Below are 21,348 nucleotides of genomic sequence, written 5' to 3' on the forward strand. Positions count from 1 at the left end.
GAGCACCACAGTCTAGAATAGGTATCTACAATTTCAACATGGTATATTAACTCAAAATTAACGAACTATTCCTCTGACATTTTCTTCCTTAAAAAAATTAATGTTCTATCTTCTAAAATAAAAGCCCCATCACTTGCCCTCCATTTGAAGTTGACAAGGTAAGAAAGTAGATCAGTAAAAATAATAAGTCTGTTTTATTAAACAGAGCTAGAAACCAAATTTTGAGGGGATCATCTTTACGGTAGTCAAGATGTTGAATAAAGCTCAACAGAACAGACTACTTCAAGTTTCCAGCCTGCCTTTTTAATATTAATAGTTATAACATGAACAAATGATTCATAGCCAAGTATGAAATGAGAGAAACTTTTCCAAGTATGTGACAGAGAGACCTGAAAGGCACCACTTTGTGTAAATCTGTATTCTTTAACTTCACTTTTGAAGTGGTGCACTGTGCACAAGATCAACACTCTTAAATCCTGCATCTCCCTTGCAGCTTTCTCTGTTTTATGCCTTTTAAACTGCTTCCAGACAGTGTGCCAGGTCTACATCAATATAGTATTCCAAAATGGATGGCAGACATCTTCCTCTCGTATCTTAAGAAACTTGGCATTGAGGAGAATTTCTGTCTAAGTAAAGATGGATTAGGTCCTTCTTCAGACTGTATGAAAGCTACTCTACTGAGCAACCAGGTAATCTCACATTACAGCTCCAGTCTGGAGTACCACCTAACCAGAAAGGATAGTTCTATTTTCAAAAGGAAGCATTTGAAGATCCTTCTGGCCAGAAACAGACTAATAGAGAAAAATGCATCTTTGAGACCTAGTGAAGCAAGCAGCTGTCTTGGAGCATACAAATTATTCTTCATAAGGCAGACAGCCCTTCATAAGGCTTACTGAAGTAAGCCCCGGCTAGTAAAGAAAACTCCCTTTCTTTCATGGATGTAGAAATTATGTGCCAAACCTTTTTACCCATTTAGTACATTGTGTGGCCCCTGGAGGGCCAGATGACACACTGAACAAACAGCAAGCTGTTACACTCTTCAAAAGAGAGGGAAGCAGCGTGACAGTGATCTAAGCAAGGAAAAGCAACAATCCCCTGGAACACTCAGCTATAGTACGGTCTATGTCAGAAGACAAAGATGATCAAGAGACTGGAGCATCACTCTAATGAGGAAGACTGAGGGAGCTGGACCTGCTCAGCCATGAGAAGAGACAACTGAGAGGGAACCTCATCAATGCTATAATTATCTGAAGGGAGGATGTTAAGAGGATGGAGCTGGACTCTTCTTGGTGATACTCAGCAACAGAATAAGAGACAATGGGCAGAGACTGATGCACAGGAAGTTCCACCTGACCGTGAGGAAGAATTCTTTACTGTGTGGGTGACTGAGCACTGGAACAGATGGTCCAGAAAGCACATGGAATGCTTCCCTTGCTGGAGTGGAGCAGTGGCCGGTGAAAAGTGAAACGCCCAGGCTAGATAAGTGTCCAGCCAGCCTCCAGCCAGTCAGGCACTTCCCCAACCCGGAGTCAGGGCCTTGTGCCTAAGGCGATGTCAAGCCTTGCGGACGTGTGGCCGCAGTAAAGAGCTCCGAAGTCGCAGGATGAAATGAAGAGGCGACCCTCAGTTTCTTCGGGGGGGTGGTTTTATTGGTAGGGAAACGTGCAGGTTCGGTGGAAGAAGCTGAGAGCCCCGAGGCAGGGAAAGCCTCGGTTTTACAGAGGGTGGGAGGGGTGAAAGATAGCAAATCAGAGAGGGATACATTAAGGATTGGCATGATCGGAGAACCCATCAAACACAGTTGCGGGAGGGACCCTGGCCCCTAACCCAATCACTCGACACCCTGGCCCGAACTCTCTAGAAAAAGAGGCAGGGGTGTCGAGTGACAGGCAGGCTGCCAGGGGTGGGGAACAAGAAAGATACATTTGGTAACCAAGACAACTGGGGAGGGGTTTGGGGATTGACACAAACTGGTAACAGGGCAGGACTTTCTGAGAGAACAATGGAGGGAAAACTGAACAAGCATAAAACACACCACAACACTGGAGATGTTCAAGAACCATTTGGATACAACCCTATGCCATGTGCTCTGGGATGATCCTGCTTGAGCAAGGAGGTTGGCCCAGATGACCCACTGTGATTCCTTCCAACTTGACCCATTCTGGGATTCTCTGATGTAAACAAACCAAAATATGTGGGGCGTGTCCAAACACCTATTTTATTCACAGCAGACACCATAAATGCTGTGGAAACAAAATGTTTCTGCATGAAGATAGATTACTGTTGCAATATACAGGGTATTACAGAGCTGCTCAAATTTCTCACACATTTCCTATACAGCCCTGACATATTACACTGTTGGCTTTGTATCTGACACAGAGCTGTTTCCACATTTTTTTTCATGTTTGCAAGATGTCTGTAGCACCTGATAATAATGGAAAAGCCTTCTTGCTAAAACTTGCTGATGCCAAACAAATAGTTGGCACAAACACCATTAAGACCTCCTGAACACATGATGGGTTAAATATGCAAGGATGATAAAAAGGGCTTAATAGTCATGACACAGACTCAGCTGTAACTCTCATTTACCAGATACCAAAGTTATAATCACAGCCTTAACTTCATTTCATATGTGTGCAGTTTAAAGCTGTGTTCCTTACGACTCTAGATAAAACCACTCTATTTTTTACTTTGAATATTCAATAATACTATCCCTAAACACTAAATCTGACACATTACTATATGCAGCACTTTTCATTACTGTATAAGTCATATGGTTAAGTTGGACATTTTATCTAACAAGGCAATCTTGTTCAAGCACTACTGTTCACTTTATTAGTAACCGTTTTAACACTGTCGCAAAATATTTTATTTTCACCACTGTGAATTAACAACCTTTAAGAAACCCACACAGTCCTCTTCACATATAGTAAATTTAATTTAAGCCTTTTAACAAAATGAGATTACTAAAGTATTCAGGCTTCAGGTCAAAAACCACACAGGATCACAATATTCAAGAGCCTATCTCATTAGCAAACATTGCAGCAAAAGGTGCAACACTGGTGGAAAAAGACAGTGTAAGTGAACTAGAAACAGGATTTCAAGTTCCCCAAAATGGAGCTCTAAATGGCTATCAGGGACCCAGTTATTGCAAATCACTATCTGAGCAGGGACTTTTATGTTGCCATAATGTTACATCGCAATATTTTTAAGTGTTACCTGCCACTTGTGCCAATTTATCATGAAGTGCATACAAGCTCTTCATCATGAGACTTATTTCGTCTTCCTAGAATGAGAAAAACATATTTATGTTAAAACAAGCAGTAGTACAGATGTACTTTTTTCCTTTTATCCCCAAAATCTTCAATTACCATGAGGAAAAAACCCACAGTTTAAACACGCAGGTAGGAAGCTGTAATGTCTCACACACCAACAATGATGCAGGCAATAGATTTTGAATCCAAATATACACTACACTGAACTTTCAGATCTTGACTGAAGCTGAACAAGGTTGCAGCTTGGATTCTGATGGATCTGCCAGTTAAAACCAAGAGAATCTCAGTAGTATTTTGATACTACCAAGAGAGTACTGAAATGACTCAAAAGAAATCTGTTTTGTTTGGGGTGTTTTTTTGATAGGTACTGTCTAAAAATAAAAGTTTTATTCTTTATAAATGTGCTGTGACATTTTATACAAGCCACACTAAAGTACCATCTGGTCACATTCCAGCATAAAATTCAGAGCAAAGGAAGACTTTTGTTGTCCACCTTCCAACTACAGTAATTTAATTTAAAAAAAACAACCAAAAAAACCACCCTCACCAAACAAAAAGCCAAAAGAAAGCACACCAGAAAGCTGTGAACTATATTGTTGATACTTCCTGCATACACCATAATACAAAAAGGCCTAATTCCCAAAAGAAGCATGAATATGAGATGTCATATAATTGCAACTTACAGGGGAGTTTAACTTATCAAGATATCAAGCAATTTATTTTAATATAACCAGGACCATTTTATATTTAGAAGGAATTATTCAAAACATAAAGACAAAGAACATGCAATTACATACACAAACAATTACATACACTGAAGGCTATTCTGAAATGTTGAAGTTTTATCAAATGGCTAGGACTAGAGCCTTCATTCAAAAAAATACTCAAAAAAGTAATTTTCCAGTTTGTGCATATGCATAATATTCCAGTTTGTGATTATAGTAATTTTGAAAAAAAAAAAAACTATAGTAGGCTTAATTCCCTGATGCACCAGCATTATTGACATAATTTTAAAATGTGAGTAGTCCAATTTTTTTTCCTGTAAGAAAATTGCTACCAGAAAAGCAAAATACTTCTTTCATCAATCAAACAATGGACAAATTATTTCCCAACAGCACCATTAACAATTACCAGCATCATCTCTCCCTATTCTGGTACTAGAAAACCATCACTGAGATTAAGTTGATGTAGTTGATACTCCTCAGGAAACTAACCAATCTTACTGACTTGTTTCCTGGCTGGAAAACACTGTGAATGGCAGAAGAGGAAAATCAGTCTTCCAGCACACACACACCACCAGCAGTACGTCAGGTTCAATTTACTTGCCAGTGGATACACCCATGACTTCACTAATAGCTACAGTGAGATGAACATGAGAAATATTACTGTAACCATTTTTTTTTCTAATTAACAGTTGGACCACATAAAAGAAGCAACTGAGCAGTATAACCTGTGTAGCTAACAAACAAAGGATTACTATGGAACAGTGCAGTAGAAACAGGAGTAAGTAACACACAGAACAGGTTCTCAGGCCAAGTCCAGTGAACAAAATGTATTCTCTCCACACTAGTAAAGTCATTTTGAAAGAATCCCCAGAATCTGCCTCAAGAAATTTAATTTGTTCAAGAGATTCAGGAACATTTTCTATCCAAGAAACCAGCCAAGGCCACCTGCTTAATACGCAATTACTCACTTCTGGAGAGTTCAATCCTAGACGCAAAACCCACCAATCCACCAAACAAAAACACCAAATCCCAGACAGTAAACCAAAAAAAAACGCCCCCCCGCCCTCCCAAGGCCTCCACAATTACCTTGCAATACTTGCTTATGTATGCCTAGCAAAAGCAGATCACTATGTTTACAATTCAAGTCAGAAGAGAGAACCACCTGAACGCATGCTGCAGCACTAAGAATAATGCAGATCGCTTCAACAGTGACATCTCAAAAATTGTTAGCCTGATACTTCAGACAAAAAAAGTAAATACAAGTAACAGAATGGAATCAAAGTGAAAGAGACAAATTTTAAAATCCATTTTGAAGGACTTTAACCCTTGCTCTTCTATAACACTAAATTAGATCCTTGGGTTTCATGTCAACCATCTCTTACCAGCTGTGCTTTCAAGGTTGAAAAGCCAAATGTTACCAGTAAGTGAAAAACTGTTAAATTTAGTCTCAAAATCTGCAATACTCTTTTCTTTCTACAACACAAATTATGTACTATTTTCATTGTGTATGAAGCAACCAGCATGCCACAGCCAAATCTTGTAATCTTATTTATATTGCCCAAGATGAAAAAAAAAAAATTAAAATATCAGTCACAAGAAGTGCATTTACTTCCTGCAAATTTTACTAAAACTGCATCCTTCTGAACAGATCTATATTGCTTGTATACAATCATGTGACAGATTAAAATCTCAACGTTAAATGGTTTTACTTACTTGTATTTTTTTGAGTTCTTCACTAAAGGGATCCTTGACTGTCAAGAAAAAAAGAAAAAAAATTAATTCACTCTAGGGTCTGAAAACACTAAAATGGTATACCAACATTGTAGCTTTATGACAACACTGCAATAGTTAAGATAAAAACAAGGTCCATAATAAGACAAATAAGAGAGACATCTATTAACCTTTGCCCTAACTCTGCATTTGATAATGCAGTATAGTAACATTTAGGCTATAGTAGATTTTTTTATGTCAACAAATTTCACAGCTATTTCCTTAAAACAAAATTGTACTTGCCATTTGCTGAACTCTTGCTTTATAACTCAATTGCTTTGAAATAATTTGAAGGTTTTACATTTTAGTGAACAATTTAAAAAAGGAAAACCTCTCTTTTACTCACCACTAATACATACAACAAAGCTCTACAACTCAGCATGTTCTTTTAACAAGAGTGAGATGACACACTGAGAGCTCATGCACTCCTATGCATATAGGTATCCACAAAATATCAAGAGTTGCCCATCCAAGAGTAGATTGATTGACAACATCTTGACTGCTGATCCACAACCATGCTCAAACTGGTCAGAGTTATATTTATAATTTAGTTACAAACAGGAAATATAAGAGAAATATAAAGGTTGACATATTAGATCAAATTCATGGCTAGATTTCTCATTTAGGAGAAATGGAGGATACAAAAGAAACTAAGGACCAACTTATAAAACAGGGTTCCCAACCTTAGTCAAGTGTAAGTGAATATGGATAAGAAACAAAAAAATATTTTTCTAAGAAAAAAACCTTATTATTTGTAAAAGAATGTGATTTTTATTATCTGCATGAACTTCAGTAGCACTCTTGTCAGCAGACAAATGTTGATCTGTTTCACCTTAGTTTTGAAAGAAGTTTGAAATAGAAACCATTACCCTTTCTCTGCTCCTACACGTAGCAATGGTTAAGATCCACATTCCTACAGTGACAACCAACAAATGACGTATAAAACAGAGGCACAATGAAAACACTTCCTATATGAAGAAGGCTTGACTCTCTGCAACTTTGCAAACAAGTTTGTCCATGTGCCTCAGCTCAGAAAAAAATTAAGCATGTGACCAACCCAATAAGTCCTTTGGCTTCTTCTGATACAGCAAATGGAAAAAAAACTAAACCAAACCAAAACCACCCAAACACAGGGACTGGTTTTCACAGACATCCAAATACTGTGTTCAGAGATAAGATTAATTAAAGCTGATACAAGCAGATGCTGAAGACTCTTGCATACCAAGCCCTACAGCATTTCATGATTTCATTCTGTAAGTCCAAATTCACAGCCATTGCTTACTGGATTATCAAGCTACAAATTTTAAAGTTGTATGTATTTCATTAATTAACTCAAACACTCGCAGCACACTAAACATTTAATGTAAACAGCCTAAAATAGAATTAAACACCTAGTTTGATTGTTAGTTATCCAGACAAGGATAATTACAGACTCCAGGGTCGATGCTATTCAGCACACATGAAATCTTGATTGAGTAGTGGTTTTAGATTGGAAGGTGGGTACAAACACAAGTTACAAGAGGGTGTAGATTTCAGTACACCTGACTAACATACTTTAGCACTGATGAAAGTCACAAAACAAACACATATGCAACATTTCCGTGCCTGCAAAAACGCAAACTGAAAACTGTCACCTGAAATTCTAGATATGCTAGGGCAGTCCAAAAATTAAGTAGAGGCTATGGTGGTGGTTTGATTTTACTGGGATTGTGATGCTGGGAAAGTCTATCTCACATTTGGGCAACTTCATATTTACATAAATTACACCTTGAATTTGTTAAGCAAGCCAGATGAGATGTCAATGTTTGCCTCTCCTTCACAAATACATAGTGGTTACAATGACCAAGAATACCAATCACCTCTTCAAAAATACCTATCACAAAAATGCAGCAAACCTTAAAACTCCTTATTTTAACTCACACTATAGGATTTCCATGAAATCCCTTTGAAGTTAGTGATTATTATTGTTAACCAAAAACTGAAGTACATTGTATATATGATGCTATTTCGTTTAGCATGACTGGTGCTGTATGAGGCAAGTAAGCAAAATGCAACTGCAGCAATTTATCAGCTGCATATGCAATTACAACTGTTAATCAATCTGCATTTATTTACCACATAACCTCAATTCACTTGAGTTAATAAGGCCACTCCTTAACTTCTTCAGTAATTCCTCTTCTGAATACACCCTTCTTTCTTTTGTCCAGAACCTAACCTCTTACCAAATCCTCCCACATGCTTCAGTCACAGATGCAAAGTTCTCACATACTCCAACATGCCTAAGGTATTTGAATATATTACACCAGCATTCTTGGTTCAAAAGCTTTCTTGACAGTTCCTAGAATATGCAACTATATTTGTAAGAGTGATAAATTCTTATTCTACAAAACTAAACATTAAATTAAGAATTAATTATTAATATAATATTTTTTATCTGAACATATATTTCCCAAGGCTCCTCCTCAAAACGGGTTTGAGACCTCTACCATGCAACAGTTGGCCCCCTGGAAAATAGTCTATCAAGCTCCCATTCTAATGGAGTTCAAAGAACAACTTACCATCTACTCATGTTTCAAAGTTAAAACATGTATCCTTGTGCCAGAGGTGAGAGTAATAAATACTATTCAGCCCTTTCGTAACATTCATGCCTTCGCTTCATTCATCACTCTTACACATTTGAGAGTCCTCTTCCTCCTTGCTATAAAAGCCACCTCTGAACCTTTCTGCAGCTCTATGTTCCTCCTAACATTTTAAGGTGACATTTTTAACAGAACCACTGTAATGCCACAATCTATTTCTGCATGTACAGAAAATGTGATTTTAGAGATGAAAAAGCAAAATTCCAATGCAACTTTAAGGAGCTGTAAAGCTGCAGCAGCAGAAACAAGAATGATCCCAATTAACCAGTAAGCAGCTCGTTTCTCAGTGTGATGCCACAAAGCATCAAATACCATTCACCCAGAGGATTCAGGGACTGTGCACTACGACATATACCTCCAAGGGAGCAGCTTCTGCAGAAACAAGAATGTTTCTCCCTGTAAAATACTTTTCTCCTCCTCATCCACCAAGCCACAAGCAGACTAAACCCAAAAGAGAAGTAGTAACATTTCCAATATCTGTCTTACAAAGATGTGTTCTGTAAGAGGATAACCTAATGCTTTCCATCAGATTTTTTCTCCTATTAAAACAAATACATCAGCTGGATAATGTACTGCTACCAGAGTAAGAAACAATAGTAGAAGCACTGCTATCAGAAAACATGATCTTGAAACAAATTTTCAATAATTTTACAACTCAAGAATTTTCAATGTAAGCTAACAGACCTGTAACTTTTTCTAACTCTAGGATCAAGGTCTGACTTCACCCAGTGACATACCATGTACATGTCAAGAATAATTCTAAAACATTGTTTCTCTGAACTCCTAAACCTTAAAATGCCAGAAAAATACCAAACAAACAAGTTATTGCTTGAAATGTTATTCCAGAGCTCCATATTTCAAACTTCTTAAATAAAATAATCCTGTCTTTATTTTCCTGTCTGCAATTATTCAATGCTCAAAACAGACAAGCAGTTTTGCATTACCTTCCAGCTCCATATTTCTCTAACTCAGGTAGAAACCATTTCGAACCAGTAGGCTAAATCTCTCTGCTTTGACATTAAGACATCAAATCATACAGCAATTCCTTCTATATGGATCATCTTTGTGCGCTTTGGAAATGGTTTTTGTATTTCTACGAGTACCCCATTACAGTTTGAATACTCCTTGGCTGTGTCAATTTTGAAGAGCAGCATAATGTGCCCCAAGGATTAGTGAGCTCTACAAATGGCTGAACCTTTCCTTAACATCTAGTCACTTTTTCAACTGGCTCAGTTTAAAGCTCTTTTATTGATCATTTTTCCAGCCAATATAATTTTAATTCATTCTATTTCTGAGTAAGTGATGTAACGATTGACAACATAACCAACACTTTCATGTTGTTCCCTTCTACCAACAAAGCCCCCTTCCAAAAGAATTAAAAATCATATTTGTGATACATGCTTCAGACATATTTTCTATCAGCTCTGAAAATAAGAGTCTTCATTATTTTAGGTAAAATGATATGACCTACCAGAATTTCTCTTTGGAGTTTTCACTACTTAAACAAAAAAATAAAAAGCCCAAAAAATTACAACAAAATAACCATCTCCTTTGTTTAGCTGTATCACCCTTTCTAGAAAGGTTCAAATCTACTCCTGCTACTTAAATGCTGGTTAGAAGAGACCTTAATGTTGAAAGGTGCCTTGCAAATCATGTCAATTTAATTCATAATTAAGAAGAGACACAAGTGTTTCTCATCAGATTATTCAGTTTCACTAAATAATAACATTAGTTTCATTGTAGTACTCGTATTAGTGATCAAAAAACCTAAAAATTATAAAAGCTGTCAGTTCTTAAGAATATTTAAGGAAATATTTTTTAGTAACAGTATTTACACACATGCTCTTTTGCATTATATTACAAATAGAAGAAACAGTTGTCTCTGTTCTATTAGGGAAAATGGCCCAAAAGTGCACTTGCCGTGCATTGTAAAAATTAGATTAAAATCACATACACACGGTATTCACCACAGGCTGGTGTCCATACATAGGAAATAAAAAACCCACCACATTAAGACTGCTCTTTTAAGCAGTTGCAAAACATCACCAGGAGAAATGTTGGACTTCAGACACATACCAGCATTTTACTATGGAGAGAGAATCAGAACAGGCTTCTGAAATAGCTCTTCTGCATTCTTCTGCACCTCTCCCAAATAATTTTAGCTCCCTACATTTTATAAGGTTAAAAAAATACCCACCACTTCAACAAATGAACTCAAATTTAGAAAAAAGGGGAAACTCCATCTTGAAAGCATAGCAACACAACATGTTTTATGTTAAACTAGGAAGCATTTGGCTTTCCTCAAACTCCAAAGTTCAAAGTGGAAAGCAAACTAATAAAGCAAGTGTTATTGAAACACAGAAGGTTTAAGAATCAATGGGAAGCTGCAATTAAATATTGAATCTACTGTCACTCTGCCAAGGGGCCCAGTCTTGATACAAATATCCTGTGATTTCATACAAGTAGTAAGGATTTCTGTCTTGAAGAGTTTCCAAAATAAAATCACAGTTATAACCTCTTCTTCCAGACAGACTTCAGTTACAAAGTACTAATAAGAGTATGAACAGTTTACAACATCCAAAGGTAACATTTTGATCAGGAGCAAAGTCAAGATACTGATCACAGGAATTTCTCATTTTTAAAAATGGGGTTTCTGTTGCGCCTCTGTTCTTTAAATCATTCAGCACACATTGTTTTATCAGTGCTTGCTGCACTAAGAGCAGCAGAACTGCTGAACAATACATTTACAAAGCCTGAACACAACAGCAGAACACTGAAAATAGGTGCCCCATGCAGGACATACAGAGGGAGTTGCTAGCAGGTCTCTTGGCATGACAAAGATGAGCGTTCACGGAGGAAGCAGCAGACAGTTCACCGCAAGTATCCATACTAGTTAAGAGAAGAAGGAAAACTGCTCACCACATACTGTATAAGTTAGAAGGGCTCAAAATCAGAATGAGCTCAGCAGTTAATACACAACATAACACTTGACTGGACATGCATAACACCAGGGAATATTTAGTTACTTCCATTTTTACTCCACCAGACTAAGCCTGAAGAGCTGGCTAAACCTTCCACATTGTCTACCATAGCAACTGCTTTTGTTTGATGATTTGTTTGATTAATCTACCTGGTTCAAATAAAAATTATCCAAAGGGAACAACTGGACTAACACACCATTATCCTTTACTCAGATGAAGAGTCTGCTTGAACTAAGACTGAACTTGAACTAACATTATGATCACTGTTTATTAATGAAATAGGTTATGCCTATTAGTTAAAAGGTTACATCATCAGCTTGTGGATTAAGGTGATGAATCTTCTAGCAGTACTGTGCACACTTCTGACCCTGGTGGATCTAGAGAGGAGGAAAAAAACAAGAAAAACCAAAACATTTCTTGGCAAGAAACTCACCTGCCATAGAAAAACAGGAAAAAAAGAAGAGAGGAAGTACAAGTGAGTCTTACCAACATCTCAAACACTAGGGGCAATAAAACCGTACCACACCTTTGGCACATGAGAACTCTGTAGTATGTAGGTCACTACACAGTGGCATAAAACTCAGTGCTTGAACTCTGAAAAAAAAAGTTTACAAAATAAGATCCTAATTCTTTCCTCAAACCACGTATCTTGTGCCTAAGGGAGCTGGCCATATAGTTAGTCTGATCCCAAGGCTTGTGTAAGCAGCTTGGTACATTCCCATCTTCTGAATGACAAAGGATATCACATGCTAACTCATTCCCTTACAGAAAGAATAGGCAGACCCTATTTGGCCTTAGGTCCTCAATTACCAGGAGAGCTCCTTCCCAGGGCTGCTACTTTCATGTCATTTCCCTCCAGTCTGCTCCCCCTCAAAAGGCATCACTTTAATACCACGCATCCTACACAGCAGAATAAAACAAGTGGATTTAACTTCTCATGTTTTTCCTTTCCCCTACACTTCATGGCCATTTGTACTCAATCTGCACATTTCTGTTGTTAGTTCAATAGGCAGGTTCTCTAGCTGAATGTCAGAAGAAATAAAGTGTTTAAAGTTATAAATAAAAAGCCACCACACTGCACAATTCCCAAGTATGCCGACACATCCATGCTCAATGTGAACAACTGAAACTATATAGCCTACAGTGTTTCTGCAGGGAGTACCACCTCAGATGGAAGCAAAACTTAACAGGCATTGATCATAATACACCCAGGATCACCAAATCGAATTGTGCATATCTACCTGCCCATTCTGAATGAATGAGCTCTAAGGAGTAATCAAAAGATTGGTACTTCTGCTCCTGATTCAAAGGTCACTGTACAAACAGTACAGCAGTATAGCTTCTTAGATGTTCTCAACGCTCCCTTTTTAGTTACTTTGAGTTTATATCAAAATGAACATGTATTTATTATTATATGCAAAAGACCAAGTACCCAAACATGAACATATCCTTTAGCACAGCCCAGATTCCCGATTTCCCATAGTGCCTTACTCTTTTATCCACACCTGCTTTTACATAAGCAGGTGTAAAAGCATAAGTACTTCTCATGCCTACAGATAAGCAGAACAGAAAAACAGCACTAAATAACACTGTGGGAGGTACAGCACAGTAGGACTCCACATTGAACATTATAAACTCTAGCAAGCCTTCTAACACAGAAGGAACCTACATGAGCTCAGCTTTAAGATGTGCAGTGGTTCTTCAATCTATCCCTGCACAGATCAGTATGCTTCTTCCCATCAGTACCACTGCCCCTTTCGACAAGTTTTTCTGTATCAGAATGACTCAGTGGGCAGAAGCGACAAAGGCTACTTTTGATCAAGACCTGAGCTACACCATGTTCTTATCTATTATAATCACAGCAAAGGCACTGCTACCTTCTTCCACAAATCTGTATCTACCAGGAAAAATACAAGGAGCCAAGGGCAGACAAGACAAAGTACTAATGAAGAGATTCTCCTTTAAAAAAACTTTTCTTTTTGATTTCACAGTCACTGACCAGTAAACTTATCACCCTCAACCTAACACAAATCGCAACAGACAACTAATTTTAGCAGAGAATACATTCACAAGAACTATATAGGCAAAAGGAATATATGCCTCATGATTACAACACTCCGTGATTCTCAACAACATTCAAATAGCACTTACATCAACAAAAAAACACTTTACTGGCTTAATTTACTTGCCTAAGCTTTTTAGTGAAGCAACTTTCTCAAGCAGCAGTCCTGCCCTGTTCAAATGTTCATACTGTTACTGAAGCACAAGTCCAGAAGCATGACAGGGATCAGTTGGGTACAACTCTACAACTCCTGCCAGCTTAGCTGGGTAAGCAGTCAAGCTAAAGTTTGAAACCTACTACTCTCAGATGAAACACAGATCTCAAAAGGATTTAAATGTAAATGATATTTAGAAACACAATTGCATCTCAGACATAGGAGGACTGTAGGCCTGATTCTCCTCCCGTACTGGGATAACTATAGACTATGAAACAGTGCTAAGTAGGGCTCCTACAATGCAAAATTCAAGTCCTTGTGTATCATGGGCTCTTCTTCAAAATACTGCACTGCATCCATTATCACTCTATGCATCTGTCCTAAGCACAAATATCTGTATTGCACTTGAACAGTATTAGAGTTGACTGAGGTTCTTAAAAAATGAAACAAGTCTGCTTTTTGCTTTCCCACACCTTTCTAGTCTCTAGTGCTTTTTAAAATGTAAAAGTTGCAACCAGATCTGCTTTCAGATTCTGGATCACCTTTCTCACATTAGAAATGAAATTTGCTTTTGAGAAAACTATGCACTGTAGAATGCAGTGCAAACTTTTGATTACTTTTTGATATCTAATGAAAACAGGTTGACTCCTGTCAGAGCTTTTCTGCATCCCTGGTCCCCAGGCAAGTGATTCTAGTTCAGATTTTCCATTACTTACTTCGAAAAAAACTCATGGCTTCCAACAGTAACTTCAAAAAAATGTCATAATAAGAATCTACAGTAATGGCATAAGGAATGTTTTGTGCACATCTGCTAACAGCGGCACACTTAAGCACATGAATGCAAAGTAGTTCATAAATATTCTGAACGAAGTATCGACTACCACTATCTCCCTAAAAACAGGAATTCTGAATTTCCATTAGTTTTGTTTCAAACACTGCTGAACAATTTTCTTATTTATTCTTTATACTCCATAACTATTACAAAGGTAAATAGACTGTTTATAATCCTTTAGGAAGGACTTGAAGCTGTCAGCTGAGCTATTTTGTACTACATAGCAATTACTTAGACTTTCCTAGATGAAAGTCACTACATAATAATTATTCAACTTTCCTAGATAAAAGGTCAAATTATTCCTCATTTTAAAGAATAATTTCTGACATACCATAAGGAAGATGAGAGTTTAGAATTGTCAAGAATCCTAAGGAAATCTAACTATGCTGCCTGGCTTTACCTTATGAAGACAGCCTAGGGATTCTTCTTGTTTGATCTACTGATCTTGATCCAAAACTCATCAAACCATAGAACTGAGATTGCTACAACAGAGATTAGTCTTTAAGAAAAACGCCAGGATTTTCTTTTATATCACCTAGTTGAGAAATACTTGCTAACTAGGATTTAAAGCAATATACAGAAAGTGAAACAGCAACATGCTAATATTTCAATGGAAGTTGTTACATTGTCAAATACAAGTCAGGGTATCCCTTGCAAAGCACAGGCAGCATTAATAGGCACACAACACAGAAATGTTACAAATCTTTTAATTTTTCTCCCTCCCTTTATTATATCCTCTTCCATAAATACTTCCTATCCACAATTTTCTTCTATTAAAGCCAACACTGTAAAGAATAGACTCTTCTGAGAAGGTGATCTTAGAAGGCAAGTAAATTTATAACAGTTATCCGTGAAATACCACAGCACTTCAACAGTAATTTGCAGGCCTGTGAGCTTAACAGTCATCATCTTGTCTTTTATACAGCAAGTCTAACTTCTTAGCAATTAAATTCCCTGCATAAAATTCCATGGAAGTTTTAACACCTGAGAGATTTAGACCGTCAAGAACAAAGGAACATCAATGGAATTGAATAAAACCCTTAGAATTGTGATTTGCTTAAGCTTACACTTGGAATATGCACAACTGCTAAGTCTCCCTGAATTAACATTTCAAAAACACAAATTGTAGTAAATATAGTAAGGATTAACCTCCTAGCAGTTGTTTTGTAACAAGTATCATAGAAAGACCAAAATTGCTAGCAACAAAGGCCACTTTAAAAGGCTTCTTATAAGAAAAAAAGACTTTAAACAAGACCTACCTGAAACATCCAAGATTCATTTTTTGTTGTGATGGTTTTGTTCTGTTCTGTTTTTTTCTTTTATCACATCAACTGCTTCCCAGACAAAGTACTGGAGCAGAAATGGTAGAAGTAACCTACATACATCCTATTTCAGATTACAGACTTCAACAGTATCTGTACTAGCACCCACATCTTTCAGCAAGGAAGTGAACCAGATCTGAAAGCAACATCAACATATCTGATACTGTTACCAACTTCTCATTAAAAATAACTTCAGAATTAACTTCCAGAAACAGCCACTAAAGATGCTCAGAGTAACATCACAAAACCACGGGAGTTGGAAGAGATACACACACACCTCTTCAGGCTTTGAAGAACCTAGGAAGTAGACTAAAGCGTACCATTTTCCTGACAAAATATTATGCTGGCTTGGCAAGAAGTTGATATAATCCCATGGTATTTTGAAGGCAGGTGCAAACAAAACATGCTTTACAGCCAGAGCAAAATGAACGAGGTTACCAGCACCAAGCCCAAACTGATCTTTTTCAAATGTAGCACTGTCAGAGATAGCAAGCATAACAGGCACTAGCATTAGTTGGGTCTTTTAGGTGAGCTTGAAGAGCAGTTCATTTCAGCAGGTTTAAGAAAAACCCTATCTATATTTTAGACAGCAAAATGCATAAAAACCTTAATTCAAGTGATGTTTATAGCTCAGATACAGAAGGATTAGCCCAGTTCTGATTTTTTTATGCTACATGTGAAAAAACTAAAGCACTTCATAGCTATTTCAGAGCACTGCATAAGAAATCATTTGAACACTATGCACAAGCCTCTTGTAAAATGTAAGTGTAAGTGACAAGTCTCTTGTGAAATACTCTGCTCACCCCTTCCCATTTTTATTACTCTACCTGGCCTAAATTCAACTCCAACACCTGGTTTTAAGCCTCCCTCTCATCAGACACACCTCCTCTGTTCTTAGATTGACAAATATTTAAGTGTTGATATTGAGTGTACTTTGTGATAAGTATTTCTCAACGTCACAAACATACTATCGCCTTACTTGATTGCATTTAATTCTAGGCACTTAACTGTTAAGAAAACCAACATTAAGCTCACTGTGCATCATTCCCTGCAAATTTAAAATAAGAAGTCACCAAATATACAAATAACTGTCTTTATTGCTTTATCATAGTATGCATGATAATTGGATGCATATATTGCAACTCTGCTGAACCCTAAAAGTTTTTATGACATGGACTGGAGTTTAAAATAGCTGATTTTTTTCAACTATCAAATCACTCTCACCCAACAGAATCTAACCTACAACCACCTAAAAGACAGAAAAATCTCAATATCCAATTGCCTAAATGATAAGGCTCTTTTTGAGATATACTATTATTTTTAATTAAAAAGTATGAATCATTTCTGCTTCTATTAAAAAAGCCAGACAATACACCCATTAAACATGAGAGTCAAAGGATTCACTTGGATGATGTTTAAGCTTAGGAAGCATATAATAGAAGACAGGGTTCTCCCCCTTTTCAGTAAACATCAGTCTTTATTAGCCTGTCTTGTCTGTTCTTGCCCGTTCTACAGACCCACCGTATTTTTGTTCCATATGCTAATTTAAGAGGAATTTAGTAAGCACGTGCTAAACATATGGGCAAGCTAAGTCCCTGCTCATTCCCACATTACTTAAAAGAAGTGGCCTGCTCCTCTTCCTATCAAAGGAGCTAGCCACAAAACCTGCTGTTTGCTTCTGCCAAAGGACACTATTCCCCGTTCCCATTTGTTATGTTGCAGCGAAGCCTGGGGCTGTGAGGAAGCAGCACAGACGAAATACAAGTGCCATTGCCAGAAGAATTCTTCAGGAAATCCACTTTCGAGAGTTCCACTGAAAAGAGAGCAAGTAAGAACAGGCCAAGAACTGGTTTACTTGAACGACCAAGCAACACTGGGCTACCAGAGCACTGACTAGGCAGCCTATCCTAAGCAAGGTCCTCTAAGAAGAGCACAATTTTTCCTGTGTAACAGTTCCAGCTGGGTTAACTTTTTAAGAGCAATATACTCAACACAGTCATCCCACAAGCTCTATAGGAACGTTCACACATTCCAAAACAAATTTTTTTTCAATACCAAAAAAAAAAAAAAAAAAAAAAAAAAAAAAAAAAAAAAAAAAAATCCACTCTGAACTTTAAGAACTATTGCTATCTGCATTGCTGAAACACTCAGCTTTTACCAAACAGGATGACAAGCCAGTTTTAACTCAACCACTGAATTTGGCAGTTTACCCCAGTAGGCTGACAGATCTTCTCCGGTTAAAATCATATTTCAAGACTAAAAGCAGCATATAATACCTGCTAGTACAAGAATACAGCTTATCCATACATAACAAAATGTAGGCATGTCTCTATCAGTTATGGCCAGAAGCTAACCAGAGTATGAGCACTCCTAACAGTCACACTATACTGTGTCTAATTATAGCCCACCTGTGTATGTTCACAGCCAGCTCAAAAAAAAAGACTGAACAAGACTTAAAAGCCATGTGGACTATTGCAATGAAACCAGTGCAAATCCCCAAGTCCTTGCTGCTACTGTCCTTCCTCAACACCAAATGTTTTACACGCCACCCCCCCCCGCCCAAAGAGCACAAAACAGAATTTAAAATTATTCTGCTACCCTAATGTAATGAACAAAATTTGAAAGGGAATAAAAAAAAAAGCCAGCCCACACTGCTGCCCTGGGACATCTAGTAGATCTCAAGGTAACAGTCAGATCATTCCTTACAAGGCACTGTATACATGTCCACAAATGAGTACGTAAATCCTCTACTCTCTATAAAAAAATGTACACACTTGCATACACCCCACACACCATCCTCAATCATTTCAAGAAAGGTGCAAGTTGCCAAGAACTTTCTAACGCTCTTACATCCCAAAACCAGATTTTTGCATAATTTCTTACCAGAAGCAATGAAAACTCAGGACAGCAATGGCATGATTTTTCTTTCTGATGTTAGAATCTCCACTGTCCACTTCAAAACAGCCAAGAACTGAATTAGCATGAATCACCACCCTCAGGTGGTATGTTTCCATTTTTGTATTTTTCAAAAATGGTAGGTTTTAAATCTATTCCAAGTTACATGTTAAAGAAGTTCCCAAATAATTCAGTATTAAAAAAAAAAAAGAATGCTCTGAAATTCAGACTAAAGCACAGCAGTAATTCACGTATAAAGGTTATTATCAACTAAATTTAGAAGGAATCATTTATTAGAAAACAATACACAATACGTCAAGCGTTCACTGCACAAAGTCTGTCATAGTGTGCAACATCATCTCAACCTAGGATCCTTTTCAAGCCTCAGCACACATGAATGAAAACAACCTGCTTATTACCAAACAACTACAGTCAAATCTCAGCCCTGCAGGAATCCCAGGTATCTAACTGTGCACTTACTCCTGCAAGATTTATGTAAAGTCTTACCTCGCCAATTCTCTACTAACCATACTCCTGCTAAATTGAACAAAAACCCACAGAACTGCCTTGGGAAGAAAACTTGCTAGAAAATAAGGTATCAACAGATTACAGCAGGGAATGCTGGGATTTAAGTTTATCCTCAAATATCTTGCAAGCTTATTACACCAGCTTGCAAAGCACATACACAAGGAAAGACAATTTCTCTGTGCACCATCCTCTAAAGAGAGATTATACTAAGGTGGGACCCAGAACTGTTCAGTAAGGGAGGTCTGGGAACGCAAAGGCGTATTAACAGTTGTTACATCCAGTTGCAGAAACTGCTCTTACCCTTCACCTAATACTTACTGTTGGCTCCCACATCCTCAGCTACTCCAGAACCTCTCATTCTCAGGTATGTGAATCCCAGTATCAGAAAGAACAAGCATGCAGCAGTTAAGAGGAACATGGACAGGTAATGTGCACTGAAGCCTCCAGTGGTGGATACCTCCTCTCTTTTGAACTGTTGGAGAAGCTCCTCCTCGGGCTCAGAGAGATTCTTCTTGTAGGTGTTTTTCAGGTAGGTATGATTTGAACCCGTATGATTGGAGTGGTTGAGTCTAAGGGAGGAGGTGGTTCCACCCGGGGGAAGGCTATTAGTAGATGAATAGATCCTGGATTCAACATTACAGCTACCAGGAGCACCGCTGAGAACATGATTATTGGTCGCTTTCCTAATGGTGCCTGGAGGGTCAGTGATTTTGCCGCTGTCCACGTCCGTGAGCGGTGGTGGCAACAGCAATACTGATGGGGATTTCTTGGATAGGCCAATGCGGTATCTGGGGCTGGGAGGACTAGAGTCCAGATTTTCACATCCTCCTCCTCCTCTTCCCCCCACCGCCGCCGCCGCCTCCTCCTCCTCCTCCTGATTTCTGCCCCTGTCTAGACTGCCGGCAGCAGCCGCCCCCGCCGCCCTGTCATTCGTTACGAGCACAGCAGCACTGCAGCCTCCGCCAGCCCTTTCTTGGCCCGTCTCCATCACGCCAGCGCCGGCTGCAGCGCATTTGCTTGTTATGAATGGAGCAGGCGACTTGCTGAGGCTCCGTCTGGGCCGGCGAACTGCAGACTCCTCCTGCTGTTTGGCCCTCGCCCCCGCCGCCTCCTCCTCCTCCGAGTCCGAGTACTTGTCCCTGCTGCCTCCGTAGGAGAGGAGCCGGTTCCCGTTCACGGTCCGGTTCTTCCACCGCTGCTGCTCGCTCTCCTTTTCCTCCTCCTCTTTGTCGTCGTCCTCCTCCTCGCCGTCCCCGAGCTCCCTCAGACCCTGAGTCGCCGTCGGTCTCCTGGCCGCCGCCCCCCACCAGGCGTTGGGCTTCCGCCGGGCCGCCTCCTCCGGGAGGGAGCTGCTGCTCACGCCGCAGGCGCCGTGGGGGGCGGCGGGCCTGAGGCCGCGGAAGAGGGGCGCAGCGCGCTCCCTCCTGCCGCCGGCCTGGCTCCGGGGGCTGCTCTCCGCGTCCGACTCGTCCGAGCTGAAGCCCAGCAGCACTTTGCCGCCCCCGGCGGGGGCTGCGGCGCGGCCCCGGCCGCCTCCGGCGGCAGTCCCGGGGAGGAAGGGGTGCTCGGCGCCGGCCAGCCGCGCTCCCGGGGCCGCCCGCCCGGGGCCGCCGCCTCCGCCCGGCGCCGCTCCGGCTCCCGTGTTATTGTTGTTGCTGTTCCGGGTCTTGTTGGCGCCGCCGCCGCGGGCCCCGGCCCGTTCATCCTCACGCAGCTTCTTCAGCTTCTTCAGGTAGACGGGCCGGGTGCTCTCGGTGACCGGCCCCGGGGAGAAGCCGAAGCGCCTCAGCTCCGAGAAGAGCTCCTCGTCCGTGAGCTGCGCGGCCGTCGCCATTTTCCGCTCCCCGCCGCCGCCGCCGCGGCGCTTCCGACCCACGCGCCGCGCCGCGCTCCCCGCCGGAACTGACGCGCCGCACTCGGCTGTGGCCGAGACCCGCCCGTCACCCCGCGGCGCCGCCCGCCGGGAGCGCGGCCGGGAGGGCGGGGGAGCGGGGGGGATGAGCGGGGCGGGGCCGCCCGGCGCCGTCGGCCCTTCCCGGCCACCCCCGCTCGGTCGCGGCTGTCGCGCGGGGCTGGCGCCACTCCCGCCGCCCCCGCGAGAGATGGGGCCGAGGATCGCCCCGTCCGCCCCCGGGCTCGCAGAGGGGGTCCCGGGCGGCAGTCGC

General features: G+C 40.1%; 1 protein-coding gene across 1 annotated transcript in view; it reads right to left on the reverse strand.

The window, feature by feature from the left end:
- LEMD3 (LEM domain containing 3) overlaps window positions 1-21,138 on the reverse strand; it is a 42,156-nt gene extending 21,018 nt beyond the window's left edge. The window contains exons 1-3 of the mRNA XM_071423496.1: window positions 19,502-21,138; window positions 5,714-5,751; window positions 3,220-3,286 (exon numbers count right to left, since the gene is read on the reverse strand). Coding sequence (XP_071279597.1) covers window positions 3,220-3,286; window positions 5,714-5,751; window positions 19,502-21,017 — 1,621 coding nt within the window. The 5' untranslated portion in view covers window positions 21,018-21,138. The remainder of the gene's footprint in view (window positions 1-3,219; window positions 3,287-5,713; window positions 5,752-19,501) is intronic.
- Between the last annotated feature and the right edge of the window lie 210 nt (window positions 21,139-21,348).

The sequence above is a fragment of the Agelaius tricolor genome, unplaced genomic scaffold (assembly GCF_023055355.1).
Source record: "Agelaius tricolor isolate 1412-34295 unplaced genomic scaffold, bAgeTri1.0.p SCAF_3, whole genome shotgun sequence".
NCBI lineage: Eukaryota > Metazoa > Chordata > Aves > Passeriformes > Icteridae > Agelaius > Agelaius tricolor.